Source organism: Chrysemys picta, chromosome 5 (genome assembly GCF_011386835.1).
Source record: "Chrysemys picta bellii isolate R12L10 chromosome 5, ASM1138683v2, whole genome shotgun sequence".
Taxonomy (NCBI): Eukaryota; Metazoa; Chordata; order Testudines; family Emydidae; genus Chrysemys; species Chrysemys picta.
Genome location: NC_088795.1, coordinates 25,829,299 through 25,849,314, shown reverse-complemented (window position 1 = coordinate 25,849,314; position 20,016 = coordinate 25,829,299). Strand labels below are relative to the sequence as shown.

General features: G+C 41.7%; 1 protein-coding gene across 15 annotated transcripts in view; it reads left to right on the top strand.

Moving 5' to 3' along the window:
• PTPN13 (protein tyrosine phosphatase non-receptor type 13) overlaps positions 1–20,016 on the top strand; it is a 188,498-nt gene that overhangs the window by 134,644 nt on the left and 33,838 nt on the right. For 4 of the 15 annotated variants that reach the window (XM_065596140.1, XM_065596139.1, XM_008165633.4 and 1 more), the window contains exons 17-25: positions 1,908–2,070; positions 6,167–6,572; positions 6,746–6,843; positions 8,733–8,786; positions 10,954–11,016; positions 12,396–12,503; positions 14,868–14,999; positions 15,655–16,115; positions 17,287–17,415. In XM_065596140.1, coding sequence (XP_065452212.1) covers positions 1,908–2,070; positions 6,167–6,572; positions 6,746–6,843; positions 8,733–8,786; positions 10,954–11,016; positions 12,396–12,503; positions 14,868–14,999; positions 15,655–16,115; positions 17,287–17,415 — 1,614 coding nt within the window. Of the gene's footprint in view, positions 1–1,907; positions 2,071–6,166; positions 6,573–6,745; positions 6,844–8,732; positions 8,787–10,953; positions 11,017–12,395; positions 12,504–14,867; positions 15,000–15,654; positions 16,116–17,286; positions 17,431–20,016 lie in introns of all 15 variants that reach the window. The other 11 variants (XM_008165626.4, XM_008165627.4, XM_008165625.4 and 8 more) reach the window with 5 other exon arrangements.

Sequence of the window (20,016 nt, the reverse complement as noted above, 5' to 3'; positions counted from 1 at the left end):
TGTGTGTGTATTGGGCATTTTGCAGTGTGATCTGTACATTTCTTTTGTGGAGCTGGAGTTCCACCTCCATGGGGTTAACTCGTGGGTTCTGCTCTTTAAGGTTCTGAGTTACTAGGCCCATACGTCACAGGCGCTCCAAACTCAGCACAGCTCAGGGGCCTGAAGGGTTTTTGCCGCCACCTTTTCTGTGAATTTTGAGATTTGCTCCCTACTCTCCGTTGAATTTATAGTAACATAACGCCGTTCCAAAAGGAAATTGTGCTTTCATCAGGAATTACAGTTAAGCACCTCCCTGCCTTCCAATCTCACCCTTTTGCTGCTTAGCTTTCCCACTCTGGGACCCATCTCGGCATGTTTATCCTTCACCTGCAGGTGCCCTTTGCTGCCTCAGATTCCATCACCTGTTGTGATCAGCCCCTTCTCTCTACTCCCCCACATGCAGCTCATCCCCGCCCCCTCACTTGTGTCTCCCCTCCAAACCTGTTTCAGCTCACTCCCCAGCCACTGCTCTCTCCCTTTAGTCTCCAATGCCACCTGAGTTCCTAGCATAGCTCCTCCTAACTCCAATGCCGTGTGGTCCCCCAAACCTCAATTTCTCCCATAACTCCCATCTTATCACCCAGCTCCGACACACCATTGTCCCTGTGTCCCTCTAATCTGCCCAGCACCTCAGCTCTCCCAAAGGCCCCATAAACACCTCCCCACAACTTTTCCCAACCCTCTTATGGCCATGAAATACCACTTAGGGATCTGTTCCTTTCCTTTCCATTTTTCCTGGGAGTGGCTGACTCATCTCTGTCCTCCAGGGTTTGCCAGGTAAGGGAGGAGTGCACTTGTAACCCCACTCCAACCGAGCTGGCAACAGGATCTTCAGGGTTGGAATGGCAAGTTCCCCTTCCTCACTCTGAAGGGAGCTCTGGGCTCACTTAGCCCTTTACAAGCAGCATCTTGTTCCCAGGGAGTGTTGTTTCCCTGCACTCAAAGGGAAGTTCTTCCAAATAAAGGCAAGAATCCATCCTGAAGACAGGGAGAAAGCCTGCCCACTTGTTATGGCCATAGCCACTCCTCCCAGAGTGCGTACAGGATGGGGTACAGCCTGCTGAGTGGAGCCAGAGGAAGAATTTCAAGGTAGTGGGCTGAGGGACAAATACACGGTACTCCACACACTTAGGAAAGCCACTTATGCTGCTTTATGGTTATGATGTTTCCAGGAGCAATTTAGCTAAATGATAATGAATGACAATAGCTGATGCTTAATCAGGACAATATTAGCAAACACCCCACTCAGTCGGGTCACTTTCAGATGATCTAATGGGTTAAGTAAGTGTTGATAGGTTTGGAATTTCAAGCGCTAGTCTTTCAACAGACGAAGAGGAGAAGTCTTTAATGCAACCTACTAACTTCTGTGAAAACTACAAACTGCTTTGCCTTCACTAAGGTTTTATCTCAAGTTAGCTAACTCAGGTTAAGAGCACATCTTTTTTTTTTTTAAGTGATTTTGCTAAGATTTTTATAATTACCAAAGGGATTTAGGCATCCAGCTTCCATGGACTTTCAATGGCAGATGAGTTTGTAATTCCCCTGAGGGCTTTTTCAGAATTCCACCCTACAAATTCAGGTAGAAACTGCTGCTGTTAGTTTGTTGCTGACCCAACAGTAAACAGTGAATTGAATATGTTTTGGGCTGGTTGAGATACTGTATAGTGGTTTTTGATGCAGGAATGTCACTGTGTAAATCTAACATTATTTTAAATGGATACAATTGTCTATATGTTAAAAATTCATCCAGTTAATGCAATTTGCTTTAGTAAGCCTTATTTCCAGACACCTGTTTGCACAGAAACATGTTATATTCTCTCAAGGCTGAAAAACAGCAACATTTTTATTACCTATTTTTCATCTTATAGAAAAAGAAAATAACTCTGCAGAATGTGTCAGATGGTATAAAGCATGCATTCCAAACTGACACTAGTAAAACTTGCCAATACCTCCTGCACCTCTGCTCTTCCCAGCACAAATTCCAGCTACAGATGAGAGCCAGACAGAGCAACCAAGACACTCAGGACATTGGTAAGGACTGTGGTTTTCTTTCTTAAGAACGATAGCTGTCTATATTTATATGAAATAAATGGTGCCAGTACTGTAGTAATTCCATTGAGCCCCATACATGTGCTACATTTGGAGGATCTATATTCTAAGGAAAGTATAGTAGGTCAGCAGTTCTCAAGCTGTGATCTGAAGAGATCACATGGCTGGTCACATGGTGCTGGCTTTCCTTGCTTCCAGCCACTACGTTTGTGTAAAAGAAAGCTAAAAATACTTTCCTATTACTACTTTTTCATTTGAGCAATTTCAGTAGTTGCCACAACCGGGATGTGTGATTGCAGATCGGAGAGGTGCTCCATGTGAATGCAAACGGGAGGGGAAGCAGTTCATAACACCACATCTCTTAAGCAGTGGGGTGTCTAATCTATATGCTAATTAAAACTTATAATCAACCATCAAAAAAGTACTATCTCAGTGTGAGTTGGTTCCTTCAGAAAGTAGTTGCCAATTAATCTTAATGTGAGAGGTTAAAATAGAAGAAAAAGATTCCTTTGTAGATTAGTAACTTAAATTGGATTGAACAATGCTTTCCTCCTTGAAATAGATAAGCAGTGTTTATTTGACTTCTACCTGGAATGCAGCCTGGTTGGTCTGCTGGCTTTTTATAGAGCCCCCAAGGTGGTATTTTTTTCAGTCTGTTTTGTTCATTCTTACTTCGTTTTACATTTCAGTCAGTCTGCAGAGACATCTCTCCTATACAGCCAATTGCTGTACTCCAGATTTACACTGGTCTAACTGAGATCAGAGTCTGGCCCCATTGCTGTAGAAATGCTGATCTCCGATGAAAGAGAGAATTGACCATGGCAACTGTGCAGCTTTTCTGTTCTATCAGACACTGCAGACCATTTAGCATAAAGAAATGGAACAAAATGACTCAAGTCCTTTGAGCCATATTCTAACTCAATGTCAGTTTATTCTAGAAAGCACAGAAGACATTGCATGCAAGGCTTTCTTGCCCAGCCAGACTCAGCGACTTTTACACACACAGCTTGTGTTTTGTTATGGGAGTCTGGAGACTAATAGATTTGTTTTGCTTATGTGCACAGCAGCCTTCTGCGAATTCAGAGGCCTGGGAGTTCATCCATCAATTCTGAGCAAGAAGTAAATTAAGTTTCTAAGAGAATTCCATTTGTTCAAAAATGAAACTAATGTAGGGGGAAAAGCATGCTTTCCTCCACAGTTTCACAATGGAACTATTAATGTGTTTTGGTAGACTCCTTTAAAGTGATTGCCCAGCCTGTATTCCCTACAGAATTAATAGAAAAATGTATACAGTAATATCCAAAAAGTTGTAGAGAGATGTTAAACAACATACAGTTTAAAATGAAACAACCACAACGTAAATAAACCAAGTAGTGCAGTATTATTATTATTAATATTCCTTAGATAGCCGGGGTGCACAGAGTCTTCCAACAGGATCTCCACTCCAATATGCTGGGCTCAGTACAAACATAAACTAAGAGTCCCCGTCCCAAAGACCTTACAATCTACATAGGGAACAAGACCTAACGGGTGGATGTAGAACTCAGCAGATTGGGGGAGAAAGAACACATGGGTGACTGTAATAACAGCACAAGGTGCCTATATTAAAAAATGTACGTCCTTAGTTGTGGGGGAGGGTTAATAGTATAAATTAACAAGAGATGATACTAACTCTAATAGATGATACTAACTCATTAGACAATGTTCCATGGGCGCAGGCAGCCGGGAGGTTATAAATAAGGATTTGAATGAGGCTATGACCCATTTCTTGGAAGTACAATGTATGATGTCTAAAAGGAGAGCAGTTGACACGTATCTTGGGTGTAGCAAAGTATTTGATAAAGTATCTCATGGTAACGTAGTAAGATAAAGGTCCTGGCATCAGTACTTGACCTAGCTAAATTAATTGCAACCAGCTAATTTGTATGAAGAATAAGAATAAAAAAGGACACACACACACACACACACACACACACACACACACACACACTGCCCCTGGATGATGGGTGCAAGTGGGTTTCCTCAATTGCTGTCTGCTATTAAAACAGATGATTTATTGATAGATTTGAGAAGTGACAAAACAAATGAGGAGTGTAGCATACTGTGACTGTTATTCACTTGCTGCAGGAGGCGAGCAGAAGACTAGGGTGCATAGGATTTTAGTGTAAATGTAAGATCATGCTTTGGGAGAACACAAAATCCCTTGAACAGCATTCTTGCTGAGAAAGTCGGGGGAGACGATAGCTCAAAGGAAAGAGTTCAGTGTGTGATGGCTGCCAAAAATAAAAAGGCAGCTAACAAGGTCATACGATGCATAAGAAGGGAGATTATTTATAAATCGAGACATAATGGTTTCTTTTATGTAACCTTTGTAAGAGTACACTTGGAATATTGAGTACCATACTGGGCACAAATTTAAAGATTGGAGATTCAAATTCTTGAAAGAGTGCATAGAAGGACTGCACAGATTAGTTAAGGATTAAGTCAGTCTTATGAGGAAAGACTTCACGCAGTTGAGTACATTTAGCCTGGGGGAAAAGAGAGACAGAAGACTTGATTAGAGCGCATGTAAGCATTTAAGAGTCTTAGCAGGATTTTTGGAAAGACCTACACCGGGCTGGCAGAATGAGAGGACATGATGTGAAGTTTGCAGCTATTTGAATAGTTCTTCTCCAAGGAGATCCACCAAAACGCGGAATAAACACTAGGGGAGATCTTGGAGCAGCAGGTACCAGACCATTTTAAGAAAAATGTACGTGCACAGTGGTTCTCCTTAAAAACTTGCCAGTTGTGCCTTGGATAAATAAATCTTTCCTTGTTTGCCTGCATACTTTGTAGAGAGAATGCTAAATTATTATCACAGTTACTTCATGTTCTAAGAATCAGAGGAAACTGTGGTATCTCGGATACCACTGTTGTGTGGTAACTGTTGCCAAATAGACTTTAAATGGTGACCATGATACTTTAATAATAATATTTAATGGGTGTACTGTACCAATTGAGAAACAGGGTTTTCCCATCAAATCGTGCAGCGTTGGAATCATATGAGCTAAGTTTCTCTCTGTTCTTAAGCATCTTATTTCCCATCTGTGAACATGAATTGTAGTGGCATATGTAAATTAAGGATGGGTGAATCTCAGTCTTTCTTCTGAATTGAATCCAGAACTTCTGGGTCTGTAATGGGCTCTGATCAGCTGACTTTATTTAACTATTCTCTTTCTGCCTAGCTTCCAGACCTCAGTGCTTCCCCCCCGCCCCCACCCCTTACTGAGAGAATCCTGTTACAGGAATCAACATTGTCTACAGAGCACTGCTGGGCTCCAAGCAACACATGTGTTCTATTCTATGTCAAAGCACTTTGGGGCTTCTCCAATTGGGGACATCCCAAAGAGTGAGAAACCTGATTGCAATGGCACACGTCCAGAAGAGAGGCTGCCAAACCTCCTGGACCCTGCAAGAGGGACTTCAGTGGTAGAGGAACCGGTTATAGGAAAATTGTAAAATCCAAGGATTAGCTGAATGATTGCTGGGAGAGAGGGGCAAAGTGCCAGAGTCAGTTGTTGGAAAAGAGTCAAGGATTTTCAAGGACAACGCTGAGGGATGGTGAGAAGCCTGATGGGGAAAGAGATTTGGAGACTTATTGGGAGGTTTTGAAGAGGAGAGATCCCTGAAATGTTGAGTAGAGTTTTGAAAAGGCCTCTAAATTCATGGATACTTAGCTAGGCCTTTGGCGGGATTTCAACCAACACTGTATTAAAACTCTTGTGCACTGATGGCAGTGCAGATCTCAGTCGTCTAGTGAAATTCAGGAGAAATATTGTGTGGTTTTGTGGAATTGACTCAAGTGTAGACTAAGCTGAGGTCAGCATACTGTTATTAAATCCAAGCCATTCTCTCTGAGCTAGATATTCCAGGCCATGTTAGTCATACATACAATCCACTTATACTAAAAAAGCTACTGTTAAAAAATGCCCCATGTCCACTAGTTTTAAATATATCACACCAGCAGAGGTTAAATTAAAAGAAAAAGTGTACTACAGGATTATAATTCATGTAAATCAGTCCTGTTTCCTTGCAGAGAGAGCATCATTCAGGAGTCTGAACCTTCATGCTGAGTCTGTTAAAGGATTTAACATGGGACGTGCAATCAGTACAGGCAGTCTGGCCAGCAGTACGTTGAACAAGCTCCGACCTTTGTCAGTTCAAGCTGAAATTCTGAAGAGACTCTCTTGCTCTGAGCTGTCACTTTTTCAACCTCTTCCTGGCTGCTCCAAAGAGAAGAATGAGAAAGCTTCATGGGAGGAAAGACCCAGAGCCATGAGCAAATCATTTCATGATCTGAGTCAGAGCCAGATCTCTATTTACCCCCATCGGAAAAATGTTCTCACTGCTGTGAATTCCTCCCCACGGAAAATGGAGGAGCTGATAGGAAGAATCTTTCAACAGACGCCAAAATCTGATGCTGGAGCAATGAAACTGAACAAGTAAGAATCACTCTCACTTCCCAGAGCTTTGTCTTTTTATGCAAGGCAGCTACATTTTTACATCAGTTTTCATTTCTACCACATTTATTATTTATACTATTATTTTATTACATTGACTTCTCCCCTCTTCCTCCCTCCCTCCCGCCTTCCATTTCTTTCCCCATCCTGTTTAGTTCAAAATCTCTTGCAGGTTTAAATAGAAGCCTTGAAAGGAGGAAAAATGAATCAGACTCATCATCCATTGAAGATACTGGTCAAGCTTATGTTGTAGGTCAGCACGGAAAAAGTATTATTTTATTTGCTAACTAAACTCTAGAGTATTCTCTGATGTAAGGCTTTAATGTACAGGGTATCAGGTTGCTTCAGTGTTCTGCTAGGGAACTGTTTGCTACTGGCTTGTGTTGCTTTTACATACGGATTTTTTTAGGTTGTGTTTTGGTTTTTCTTTTTACAATCAAAATGTTTTAACAAATAAAAAAATCCCCTTTTCATAAAAATAACAAACCTGTGGGCAAATAGTGAGTGAAGTTCCAAAGAACTTCTCCCAATTCTGTCATTTGGGAACATCAGTTCCTCTGTGGATTTTTGTCTTTCATCACTGGCCTGCCTTTCCATCCCACCTCCCCAGCACATTTGCAGTGTTCTTTGGAGAAAAGGTTGTTTTTTGGAGATGGGCTCAGTTGGGCATGAACTGGCTATTTTCCCGTATCTCCGAGCAGTACCTATAGAGTTCCCTCAGTCTCCGTTACTCTGGTAACAGGAATCTTGAATGGCTAGGATTCTTGCTACAGCAATGTGCATGCTATATCTTTAAAGGGTTATTTTGAGGAATTATGAAGCTCTAAAAAGATACACGTGATCAGTGTTTGTATGTGTACACACACACTCACACCGGCATGCACACACGCACATGATGCTACGATTATAAGCCTGTTTCTTCAGCTCTAGAAACACAGGCCTCTAATAACTGAGCTAAAAAAACTGCTGTAGCAGGTGGCTGGAGGACCCTTATCCTTCTGTGGACCTGTAACTAACAGACATAATCTTACTCCACCATTCTGCAAAGGGTTTGGGGCACAAATACAGATGCTCTTGCACAGTCCCATTACCTTGAGTGGGATTCTGCACAGTAATAACTGTTTCCTATGCATGACCTTGGCAAGACGGGGATCAAAAGCAATATGTTAACAAGGGATAGAGAACTTAGAACTAAATGTTTCCGATTTTTAAGTGGAAGTGGTCGTCGAGTTCTCTGTTTGTCACTCTCCTGCTGCTCTCTGTAGTACAGCAATATCATCTTGAAATTAAAACCTCCATAGAAAATGTATTCCTTGACACAAATCTGTTGGTATATAGATATTCAGCTGAGGCTCATCATTTAACTCCAGCAGTTTCTTAGTAATTGTTTTCTGAGGGAGGGTGGAGAAAAGAAGTGAGAACATAAATCAGAAAACTCGTTTGGTTTGTATTAGCATAGCATTGCTAATCAAGAATTGCAGGGAGCAAGACTATGCATAAATTTCTAAACCTCAGAGACACTTAAAAAAATAAAGGGAAACCATTGCGTTATGCCTGGATTATGTATTGCTGGGGATATTTTAAGAGTACAAAGAGATGTCAATTTAAATAGGCAGTTTCAATCTATGAATATGAATGAGGACTTAAAACTTCTCTAAATGTACATCTGAAGATGCAAAATTCAGTGAAAAATTCAACCTGGACAGTTTTTGTTGTTGTTGTAATTCTTATTGACCCACAAAGAGAGGAATTTTCCTGTGTCTAGTGTACATGAATTGGTTAGGCATATACATTGTGTAATGTTAGTAGTTTTAGCCTCTGACTTTATTTTTATTGGTAGATTTTTTTTAATGTTAACGTTTTATATGAAGGTGAGAATAGCCTGAGTTCTTTAGTGAATCCACCTTTTCTCCAACCCATTGCCACTCTGAACTTTGAAACAGGACTGAGATGCACCTGTAATTTAATTTTGCTAAATCAAAACTTCTGGCTTTACCCATGTTCTGCATGAATAAGAAATGCAATATCATGGATCAACTTTTGCACACACTGTATATAGACATTACCAAGAAGCACTGTAGTTTTATTAAGAAGGTTGAAATATTGTTAGTTAAATCTCTAATAGTTGTATTTACATCCCAGGTATTAACATGAATAGTTCTGGAAATCCTTCATCAGCGCCACTGAAAGAAAATGGTAGGTTTCTAATAAAATCTCTTTATGATATTTAAACACATGTGCCTTGTGCTTTTACTGCCCCCTTGACTACCATTGTCACTTTTGTCATCTTATCGGATACCTTCTTTAGATAATGGGATAGGTGCCCTTTGCTTTTTAAAATGTAACTTCTAACAGCTGATGTTGACTCACTTTCTTGCGAGATTTTCCAAAAGGGTCACAGCCAAATATAGTCAGTAAGCAGCCTGTGTTGTTTGAGATTTGTAGGGATGCTGTCACCTTAAAAATCATGCTCTTTAGAAGTCATTTTTTCCCTTTGGTATGCTGCTAGTAACACCTTAGAAACTGAAAGTGAGGTTTCTTTTCAAATTGTGGTGTATTTGGGTGTTTTTGTTTTTTGTTGGTGGTTTCTTTTGACCTTCTCCAGTGGTGACTTGTTTTCATATGTTTCCCAAGGCAGTCTGTTGTCATGTCCTGGTACTTCCTACTTAACACGCACCAGCACGGTGACCTCGCAGAGCTGATACTGTGCTCTAAAAGCCCCTATGCAGTCTGTAGGGACAGATTGTGATGATAGCATCTGTCCCAGCCTCCGAACTAGTGATTCCAATATGAGTAAATGCATTTCAGTTGTAAAATGTAACCTAGCTGTTTCTTGTTTTTGTTTGATTTGCACCATACTACTGTGTGTTTTGACCTTACCCTACCCAATCCGGCCAATCTCTTACCATCCACCTTCCAAACAACACCCCCAGACAGTAGTGTGATTTCTTCTCCAGCCAATCCCTGACCAGTCTCCCCCCTCCCAAAAACACAGCCGCGACACAACATATTGCACATCACCACACACACAGCACTCGCCAAATATTTAGCCGCTGGCACTAAACATACCAACATGATGTGTAGCACGCGCCAATCACCCCTCAGCAGCCACTTACACTGACAGCACTGGCTGTTCCTTCTACGTCCCTCCTGTGGTAGGGAAGCATCACTTCTCTCTCTCTCCTTCCACTCTCATCTGGGGGCAGGTCCTCTTTTCTCACTCCTATCACAATAGGGCGTTGGGCTTCCTGTTTTGAGGAAGAGTTAGGGTTGTCCCCCTTCTCCCCGGGAGATGTTCCAATGGCAGAGCTGCCCCCACTCCTGATCTGTCTCTCCTGGTGAATCATGGGGTGGGGTGGAACCAGGGCACATGGCTCATGTTACTCTCTGCCAAGGACGCTTGTAGTGGCCTGCAGCTGCTCTTTGTCTCATTGGGGGAGACTGCGCTACAGCAGCTCTTCTTCTGTCCTGCGGCCTGCTGGGTAAGCAGGCAAGGGAGCACTTCTCTAGGTGACCATGGGCACAAGTCCAGGAACTCATTTTTTTTTTTTTAAATGCTGGAAAACAGCATTTTGTATCGGAACAGGGTTTTTTCCCCAAAAACCAGTATATTTCAGAATTTAAATGTTGGGGCCTATTTCAAGTTGACAGGGTCCCTTTAAGAATGAGATGGATAAAATCTGAGGGCATTCAAAGCTTGTAAGGTTAAAGCAACGCAACTTATCAAACTACAGCAAATGCAAAGAAAGAAATCTGCACATCTGTGTGCTGGCGTTAAGAAACTTAGAGCCTCTTCCTGCAAACTTTCCCACAAACATCCCCCATTGAATTCAATAGCTCTGATTCTGCAATGCACTTACCCTAGGCTTAATTTTCCGCATGTGCTTAAGTCTTTCCTTATTCGTGAAACATTTAAGCACACGCTTAGTGCTTTGATGAATGGGGCCAATATGTTGCAAAATCAGAGAGCTTGCGGGATTGTAGCCCCAAACAGTATATCCTAAAGACTGGTTTTTACACGGAGGAAGGAAAAAGAGTCATTTTGTTTGGTTTAAAAATAGAGAGAATTGAATGGAATTTTAATTCAGCTGTAAAGTGGTGGGAGGAGTAGGTAATAGAATCATAAAAATGTAGGGCTGGAAGGGACCTCAAGAAGTCAAGTCCAGCCCCTTGCGCCGAGGCAGATCCATGTTTGGACCTGTCAAACTCGATAGCGCCCTTTGGAGTTACAAGACAAGTCCTGTAAATAGAGTGGTATAAAATGAACATAAAAGGCACATCATTTTGCAGATGCCCAATCAATATGTTTTATTATCAAATTATGACTTTTTAATAGACACTCTATGCTCTGCCTTGTTTGTAGTGTCCTTGCCAGAAAGGGAGATAACCTTGGTGAATCTGAAGAAAGATGAGAAACATGGCTTAGGTAAGTTACTAAAGCCTTGTGATCCGGTAACACACATATATACACACACACACACTGAGGAAACATGGTTGGGAAAGGCAGTGTAGGCCAGTGGAAATATCTCTGGACTTGGAATTTGGGCACCCAGAGTCTATTCCTGGCTCTGATGAATGATCTTGGGCAAGTCTGTCTCCGTTTCCTTGTCTGTTGAATGCAGATAATGATCTGTACATCCCTTTGAAAAGCTCCATATCAGTTAAATTTCATCATTAGTTTTGTAAGCCATTAACCTGCTGAAAGACATCTCAATGCCATTCCAAATTATGCAAGTAAAAATTACTCTAAATTGGGTTTGTATCTGTGTCCAAGTAACATGGACAGCTGTGAAATTTAAAAAAAAACATGACAAAGCCATTATGAACTACTTTTACTGCTTTCCTCTGCTGTATAACACACAATTTCATCAGAGAGGGAACATTAGTTCATGGTTTAAAGCAGACGAATGAGAGACAAAAGAACTGGATTATAGTCCCTGCTCCGCTACTGACTTCTATGTGATCTTGGGCAAATTGTCCCCATATGAAAAATGAGAGTAATTTTATACCTGACTCACCTTTGTGACGTCCTTTGAGATGGCCTTTTGACAGTTGCTCTGTAGATTCAGTGTATCGCCACTGTGTAAATCCAAATGGGGAAAATACCAAGAACATTATTTATATTTGAGCCTTAAACTCATAGATTGCAACAAATCTCTTAAAGACAACCTTAAGACGTGGGAAAAGTGTGTGTGTGTGTGAGGCAGCTGAGGGGGCTTGAAAAATGAAGAAGAAGAAAATCAAGTGTGGTCTTCCCAGGTTTACCTGAAGAGACACATTGCAGGTCTCAGATGTGGGTTGTCAGCCTTAACTGACAGGCCAGAGTGTTACATCTTTAACCAAGAGAGATTTACTCTAAGTGTAGTTCAGACATTTGAGTTAAATGAACATTAACAAAACAAGCAAACCCAAACGTTTTAAATAGATAAAAATATCTCGAACCTGCTCAATGAATTAATTTAGACTTCCTTCATATCTCTGATGTACAGTCCTCCAGGTTTTCCAGTCATCTCTAGAGACTTTCAGGAGAGTCAGTTAGGCAAGGTCTGAATTTCTTAGGTAAAAATCAAGCAGAAAAGAAAATAATATTGAAATAAACCTTTTAAGCCTTCTTTACGCAACATAAAAATGAAAAAAAAAATGGAGAAGACCGCAATCTTTTCCTTTTGCAGGTCACTTTTACATATATATGATCTTAAAAGCTGCTAGAGTAGTAAATCTTTTGTATCAAATGGCAAAAGATAAACTTGTAAAGAATGAATGAATGGTTGACATCTGTGCGTGTGTGTGTTTGTTTTTAAATAGGATTTCAGATTGTTGGTGGGGAGAAGACTGGAAAACTTGATCTGGGAATTTTTATTCATTCAGTAATTCCTGGAGGGCCAGCCGACTTGGATGGGTCCTTAAAACCAGGTAAATTATATGATTAGGAAAAGATGTGCTCCAGACGAAGGACTGGGGGCCAGAAACTCCTTCATTCTAGTCCTGTCTCTAATACTGACTCCATCCCTGGCTGTGGGAGGTCGTCACTTAAATGTGTCTGTCTCTATTTCTCCATTGACCATACATATTGATAATTACTTCAGAAGTATTAATGATTGATTATCGTTATGCACTATGAAAATGAAAGGTTCTGTAGAAGTCCTAAGTAGTATGAAATTATTACAATTCATGTAAAGAAATTATGATGTTTGACTTCACTATTTCATGGCTACTTTATTTCAGTTTTAAACGCCGCAAAACCACACTTCTATCTGAAAAAATGCAACTTACTGTTGTCACAAGTAATTCCTAAAATTGTGTTTACCTAATCTCAACTTTTTCAATGTATTTACTTTGTACATTTGACAACACGATGGATAGCCAATTTCACTGTTTCACAATACTCAGTTTCCCTTTTTGTTTGTTTGTGTTTTTCATACAGCAATAAGGAATGTAAAAATGCTTGTAAATTAGAGAACAATGTAGTTGTAATCCCACCAAAATTGTCAGGGAGACAGACAGGTTTAGGAGCTGAATTTACTTTAAACTCATTTTTAAAACTTGTCTAGGCTTCAATTTGACAGTAATTTTATTCGCCAAATATTTTGATTTTCAGTGTCAACTACTGAGAATGAAAATGAGCACAGAGCTTTGCACAGTGATATAACCTTGCTACCTCATTAAAGTCTGGAAATGTAAATGCTGGATGTGACGGGTTGGGTCACAGAAAACCCCTTGGGAACTGCCAGCTGATGTGCTGAGACTACCCCTGAGCCTGTTTCCCCTAGTAGCTTGGGACTTCAGACGTAGGTCTGAACCATGTCCCCCAACAGCTGCAGGCTTAACTGAAAACAGCTTAAGAGGTATTCCTGTCTCCAATACTCAGCCTCCCAACTCCCAATGGGGTCCAAACCCCAAATAAATCCATTTTATCCTGTATAAAGCCTATACAGGATAAACTCATAAATTGTTCGCCCTCTATAACATTGATAGAAAGATATGCACAGCTGTTTGCCCCCCCAGGTATTAATACATACTCTGGGTTAATTAATAAGTAAAAAGTGATTTTATTAAATACAAGAAGTAGGATTTAAGTGGTTCCAGGTGATAACAGACAGAACAAAGTGAATTACCAAGCAAAATAAAATAAAACACGCAAGTCTAAACCTAATGCAGTAAGAAGCTGAATACAGATAAAATCTCACCCTCAGAGATGTTCCAATAAGCTTCTTTTACAGACTAGCCTCCTTCTAGTCTGGGTCCAGCAATCACTCACACCCCAGTGGTTACTGTTCTTTGTTCCAGTTTCTTTCAGGTATCCTTGGGGGTGGAGAGGCTATCTCTTGAGCCAGCTGAAGACAAAATGGAGGGGTTTCCCAGGGGTTTAAATAGACGTTCTCTTGTGGGTGGACACCCCTCCCTCTCCCTGTGTAGAATCCCAGCTTACAAGATGGAGTTTTGGAGTCACATGGGCAAGTCACAAGTCCATGCATGACTCAGAACTTACAGGCAGGGCCGGCTTTAGGAAGTGCGGGGCCCAATTCGAACAGTTTCGACGGGGCCCCGGCAGGGATGACTAAACAAAAAACCACGTAAAAAACCACGTGGGGCTTGTACTCACCGGGCGGCACTCCTAGTCTTCGGCGGTGGGTCCTTCACTCGCTCCGGGTCTTCGGCGGCACTGAAGGACCCGCTGCCGAAGTGCCGCCGAAGACCCGGAGCACCACTGGGTGAGTAAAAATTAAAAAGGAGCCTCCAGCCAGGGAAGGGATTCTCGGCCACTTCTTTCTCCCCTCACCCCCAGCAGCCCTGCCACTGGGCGCGGGGCCCTCTTAGTCGCGGGGCCCGATTCGGGGGAATTGGTGGAATTCACCTAAAGCCAGCCCTGCTTACAGGTAGCAGCCAATGTTCACATGCTACCTTGAACGTCTTCAGGTAGATTTCTTATGTGGAATGGAGCCTTCCAAGATCCAATGTATGTTAAGTGTTTCTTGATTGGGCACTTGCAAAATCCTTTCTAAAGAAGCTGCCCAAATGCTTTACTAAGGCTACTTAAAATCAAACAAGTACACAGGCAATATTCATAACTTCGAATACAAAAATGACACATGCATACAAATAGGATGAATATATTCAGTAGATCATAACATTTGCAGAGATATGTTACATAGCATATGTAGCATAAAACATATTCCAGTTATGTCATATTTACATTCATAAGCATATTTCCATAAAGCATTATGGGGGGCAATGTCACACTGGATTGTTTGTATCTGAACAAATCCTTTTGTGCAGGAGACCGTCTAATATCAGTGAACAGCGTGAGCTTAGAGGGTGTCAGCCATCATGCAGCATTAGAAATTCTGGAGAATGCTCCTGAAGATGTGACGCTTGTTATCTCTCAGCCCAAGGACAAACTTTCCAAAGGTATTTTAAAACATTCTTAAATTTATATTACAAATTCTGTTCTTTCCTTTACCCTTCATTATAGGAGAGATTGATTTCCACCTGCACCCTAAGACCTCTCATGATGCACTTTTAATAACCTTCTGAAGAACCAAATGCCTGATTTCGCTTTTCTAAGGGCTTGTCTGTACTGCACCACAGTGTGGACTGCCGAGGGTGTGAATTGCAGAGCTCACCAGAATATTGCAATCTAATTGCCCCGTGTAGACGCTGCTGTCATGAACTAAAAGATACCTAGCTCACGTTAACATAGTCCTGTTTAAAAGAGGACTATGTTAACATGAACTGGGCACCTTTTGGTTCACAATAGCAGCATCCACACGCTGCAGTTAAAGTGCAACATTTTGGTATGTTCTGCAATTCACACCCCTGTAGTCCATGCTGCCGAATAGTGTAGAAATAGTCTGAATGTTTAAATTGTTACTATAACTCTCTGAGTTTGAGTCCATGCTCCAATACTGGATTGTATAAGAAATGTATCACTGTAAATTTTGTGTGTGACTAGTGTATACCCTGGCTTCATTGATAAGATTGAAGATTGTCATTTTTGTTAACCTGAGTAATCATGATTTCAGACTAAATGTTACTTGTTAATTGTTGGATTTTGATTTTTCAGTGTCATCTATAAATCTTGCCAATGGAACAAAGAGTTATTTAAGGAGGCCTTCATCAATGCAGGACAATGAGGCAGAATCATCTTCAGAGGAACGCAACAGGTCACGAGGTCACCAGAGGCCCATCTCGGGGAGTTCATCTGGATTGTCTGTGGGCAAACGGGACAGAAGCCTGAGCTCTCAAGATTCCAGGACTGAAAGTGCCAGCCTGTCTCAGAGCCAAACAAATGGCTTCTTTGGCAACCACATCGGTGACAGAGCCCAGCAGGGTTTGCAGCACTGCAGTGATTCTCAGTCTGCCCTTCCCAAAACTAATGAGAAAAAAAGGAACTCTGTAGATGATATCCAGGCAAAAGCGAAAAGGCCTGGGGTAGTGGAAACCGTGGATTATTCTGACCGAGGGGATTCTGACATGGATGAAGCAACTTATTCCAGCAGTCAGGAGCAACAGGCAGCTAAAAAGGCACAGTCCACTTCCGTTGAACGCTTTCAAACAATTTCATATAGATGGCTGACTAGTCTGCTGTAGATTGTTAATGCAGTGCTTGAGGGGGAGGGAGCAGATGGAGGGAGGGACAATCTGCAGCTTCCACTGCTAACTACTAACGCATTTGGTACTAATGTTGAAGTACAGATTTTCTAATGCTAACTCCCTTTAGTGCTTCAAATGTATGACTGATAAGGGAACTGAATAAACAGGCCACTATTTAAAATGTATCTTTCTAACCCATTAGAGGTTTTTTCAAATTACCTGGAAAAAAATTGCTCCCAAAATTTCAAAGAGCTTAGTAGGGCTTTAGCTGCATGAATACAATTTACTCGAGTGGGAACCTTCTTGCTCAACCTCAGCATGACTCTTTTTTGAGCCTTAAAGGGGCCAAATTCTGCCCTTGGATATGTATGCAGGATTCTCATTGATTGAATAGAAAATCTGCATGCTCATCCAAAGGCATCATTTGGCCAAGGTGATTGTAGCAAATGACCATATTTACAGGTATCAGTTTCTTTACAGACCAGGTAAATTGAGTTTTACCTGCATTAGGGAAAAGCAGTGATACTATCTGGGATGAAGGGGTAGGCTCGTAGCAGAACAGGGGTCCTTCTGGGTAGGGTTTGAGGGAGGGAGGGAAAGGAAAATGTGTGTGTAGGTTCTACATTCAACCAGTGAGCAGAGGAGACCTGATGCTTTGCCTATCTAAAAGTAAACTGACTGGGGACATTGTACATTCATTCCTAAAGGTAATGGCCCTGATCTCAGTTGCTGGAAATTTCCTTTGAAGTGGAGCTACCCCAGTTTACCCCATCAGAGGATCTGCCATAACTGAGTTCTTGGTACAATGATTCCTTCATTTTAAAGACCAGCACATACAAGTGTACAGGTCTATAAAAACATTTAGCCACTATGGACCACGTTTTATCCCGAGATTAAGAACATTCAAGTACAATAAATGCATTTACAGTAGGAAAGAATCGGAACCCTATTTTATTAACCAGTGCTCTCAATTAACCCCTTTCTGCTCTGTCTCACCCATAAACGCACAGTGGGAACTAATAATTAACTTTTGCTCTAACAGGGAATCATTATTTCTTTTTGTCTTTTTTTTCTGTTTTTGTTTTTTGTTTTTTTTGTAAAGGAGTCTTCCTCAGTGAATACAACAAACAAAATGAATTCTAAAAAGCTTTCTACAGCACCTCTTAAACCTGGAGATATCTTTGAGGTCGAACTAGCCAAAAAAGATAGCGGCTTGGGAATAAGTGTCACGGTACTGTTTGACAAGGTTTTTAGATGTTTTCTCTTCTTCTCCACTCCCAGCAACCTGTTCAATTGCTAATTTACAGGGAAGCAAGGTGTTTTAAAAGGACACTGTCCAGTACCTGCTCACAGATACTTCCATCTCCCTGAAGATGAAAATATTAATTATTTCCATCTCTCTTTTCTTGTCATCTCCCTATTAATTATTATTTATTATTATTATTTATTATTTTAATTACTTGCACTACCATACTGCCTAGCAGCCCTAGTCTTGGACCGGGACCTCATTATGCTATGTGCTATACAAATACAGAATCAAAAGACTCCAAAAAGTTTACAATCCAAGTGTAAGACGCAAGATAACAGACGTATACTGACAGATGTGGGAGTACAGTGAGGAAAAAATGAGACAGTATTGATCTGTATGCTAGACAGTGGTCTTAGCGCACCAGCAGCCAAGCTGTTGTCAGGTAGGCATCACGGTAAAGGAGAGTTGTAAGGAGGCACAAAAGTGCTCGTTTGAGTATTAACGAGTGTGTGGTGGAGACTAGCATAATGGGTTGATCGGAGTCGGGAGTCAACCTCCAATACTGAATGAGAGATGATGGACAGTGAAGGGCCTTGAAGGTGAAGTCAAGTAGCTTTTGTTAGGAGGTTGACATTAAAGGGCCAAATTCATCCCTAGCATAACACCATTGAAGTTAATGGAGTTAAGTTAGGCCAGATTTGGTCCAGCATTATTTTTGTTTTACTGACTTGTTCACCAGCAGCATCAGCCTCTCTAAAGAGGCTTTGTCACTTGTTCTGTGCTCTCCCTCTGCTGGCTGAGAAGCAGAAGAGCACAAAACATTTTTGTCTAGGTAAGGAGGGGCTGGTTATTATTTTTTGTCATCCTTCTAGCAAGTCAGTAAGGAGATAAGGAGATAGATATCTATTTTTAATTTTAAAACTTCACACCAGACTATGTTTGTAAACTGGCTCAAAGTTTAGGCCTAACCTATTTGACAATGTCCCTTTAAAGACAAAGTGAATAATATATCATTATATCACCAATACTCCATTTGTGTTTCTGTAAGCGTCAAAATAACCTTTGGTGCTTAGACAATTTAACTTTCAAGAATTAGTCTAACTGATTCACCTCCCAATTCTGCAAACAATTTGAATGTCAACAGTAGCATGCTGGTAATAGTGAGCATATATTAAACAGAGTTCAAAAGAGAGGCAATTTCAGTGGCTATTTACTGTATTACAGATATATGCATTTTCTAAATAGATTGTGTATCCAGACACCTTCTTTCAAGTGTAGCAGATTTTAATGCATGTTACTTTGAAGATGAGGACAGCAGAATAAAGCTGTTTCCTTTTTACATCCCTAATTCAATCTTTCATGCACTTTTTAGCCATCACTGGAACAATTTCTAATGTTTTCAGATCAGAAATTGTGATAGTGGGTGTTCTATACCCACAAACAGTAGCTATACATAAGGCTAGGAGTCTGTCACCGAGGTCATGGAAGTCATGGCAGGTACCTGAGCAGCTCGAGCGGCCCCTGGGCCAGCCACACCGGCCGCTGCTGGGGCAGTCTCGGGCCACTGCACCCCTCCCTCCCATCAGCAGCAGGAATTTGGGTGTGGGAGGGCTCTCAGTGCTGAGGCAGGGGGTTAGAGTGCGGGAGGGGGTGAGGGCTTTGGGTGGCACTTACCTTGGGGGGGGCGGGTCCCGGAAGCGGTCGGCATGTCCAGCTCCTAGGCGGAGGCGCAGCCAGGTGGCTCCGCGCGCTGCCTCTGCCCACAGGGGAATCCCCCACAGCTCCCATTGGCCATGGTTCCTGGCCAATGGGAGCTGCAGAGCAGGCGCTCGGGGCATGGGGCAGTGTGCGGAGCCCCCCTGGCTGCACCTCCATGTAGGGGCTGCAGGGACATGCTGGCCGCTTCTGGGAGCCGGGTAGGGAGCCTGCCAGCCCCCCCAGTCCCCTTTGCCCCTCCCCCCCCACAGCACCAGTGGAGGTCCTGAGCCACCAGAGGGCCGCTCCTCCCCTCCCCCCCAGCACCCAAGTTTTAGTCAGGGGTATACAGTACAAGTCATGGATAGGTCACGGACATGAATTTTTGTTTACTGCCCGTGACCTGCCCATGACTTTTACTAAAAATATCTGTGACTAAAATGTAGTCTTAACTATAGGTAATGCACTCTTCTTAAATATCTTAAACAGCTGAAGGCAGATACAAGTGGTTTCTAACTGGCAGGAGAATTAGATAAAGGACTGTAAGGTTGAGTTGAGGGTGAGGGGGAATCTTTACTACAGATTCTTTGGTCCATAGTCTGGATTATGGCTCAGTTACATATTGTAAACTTTGCCTATGAATTGTAAATGAAAACATGCTCTAAATCTAAAGAAATTTTAGTAATTATCACTAATCGATTAGGAGCCAGATTCACTATGACAGATGAATGAAGGTGTAAATTATGCAGTAGTATAATGATGATGTAGCCATTAACATGCAGCAACCCTGCTATTCCAGTGACTCTGTCGATGCTGCCAATGATCACCAGTGCAAGGACTTTCCTCAGAGGCCTAACAAGTGGTCTCCAAATCTCACTTTATCATGTT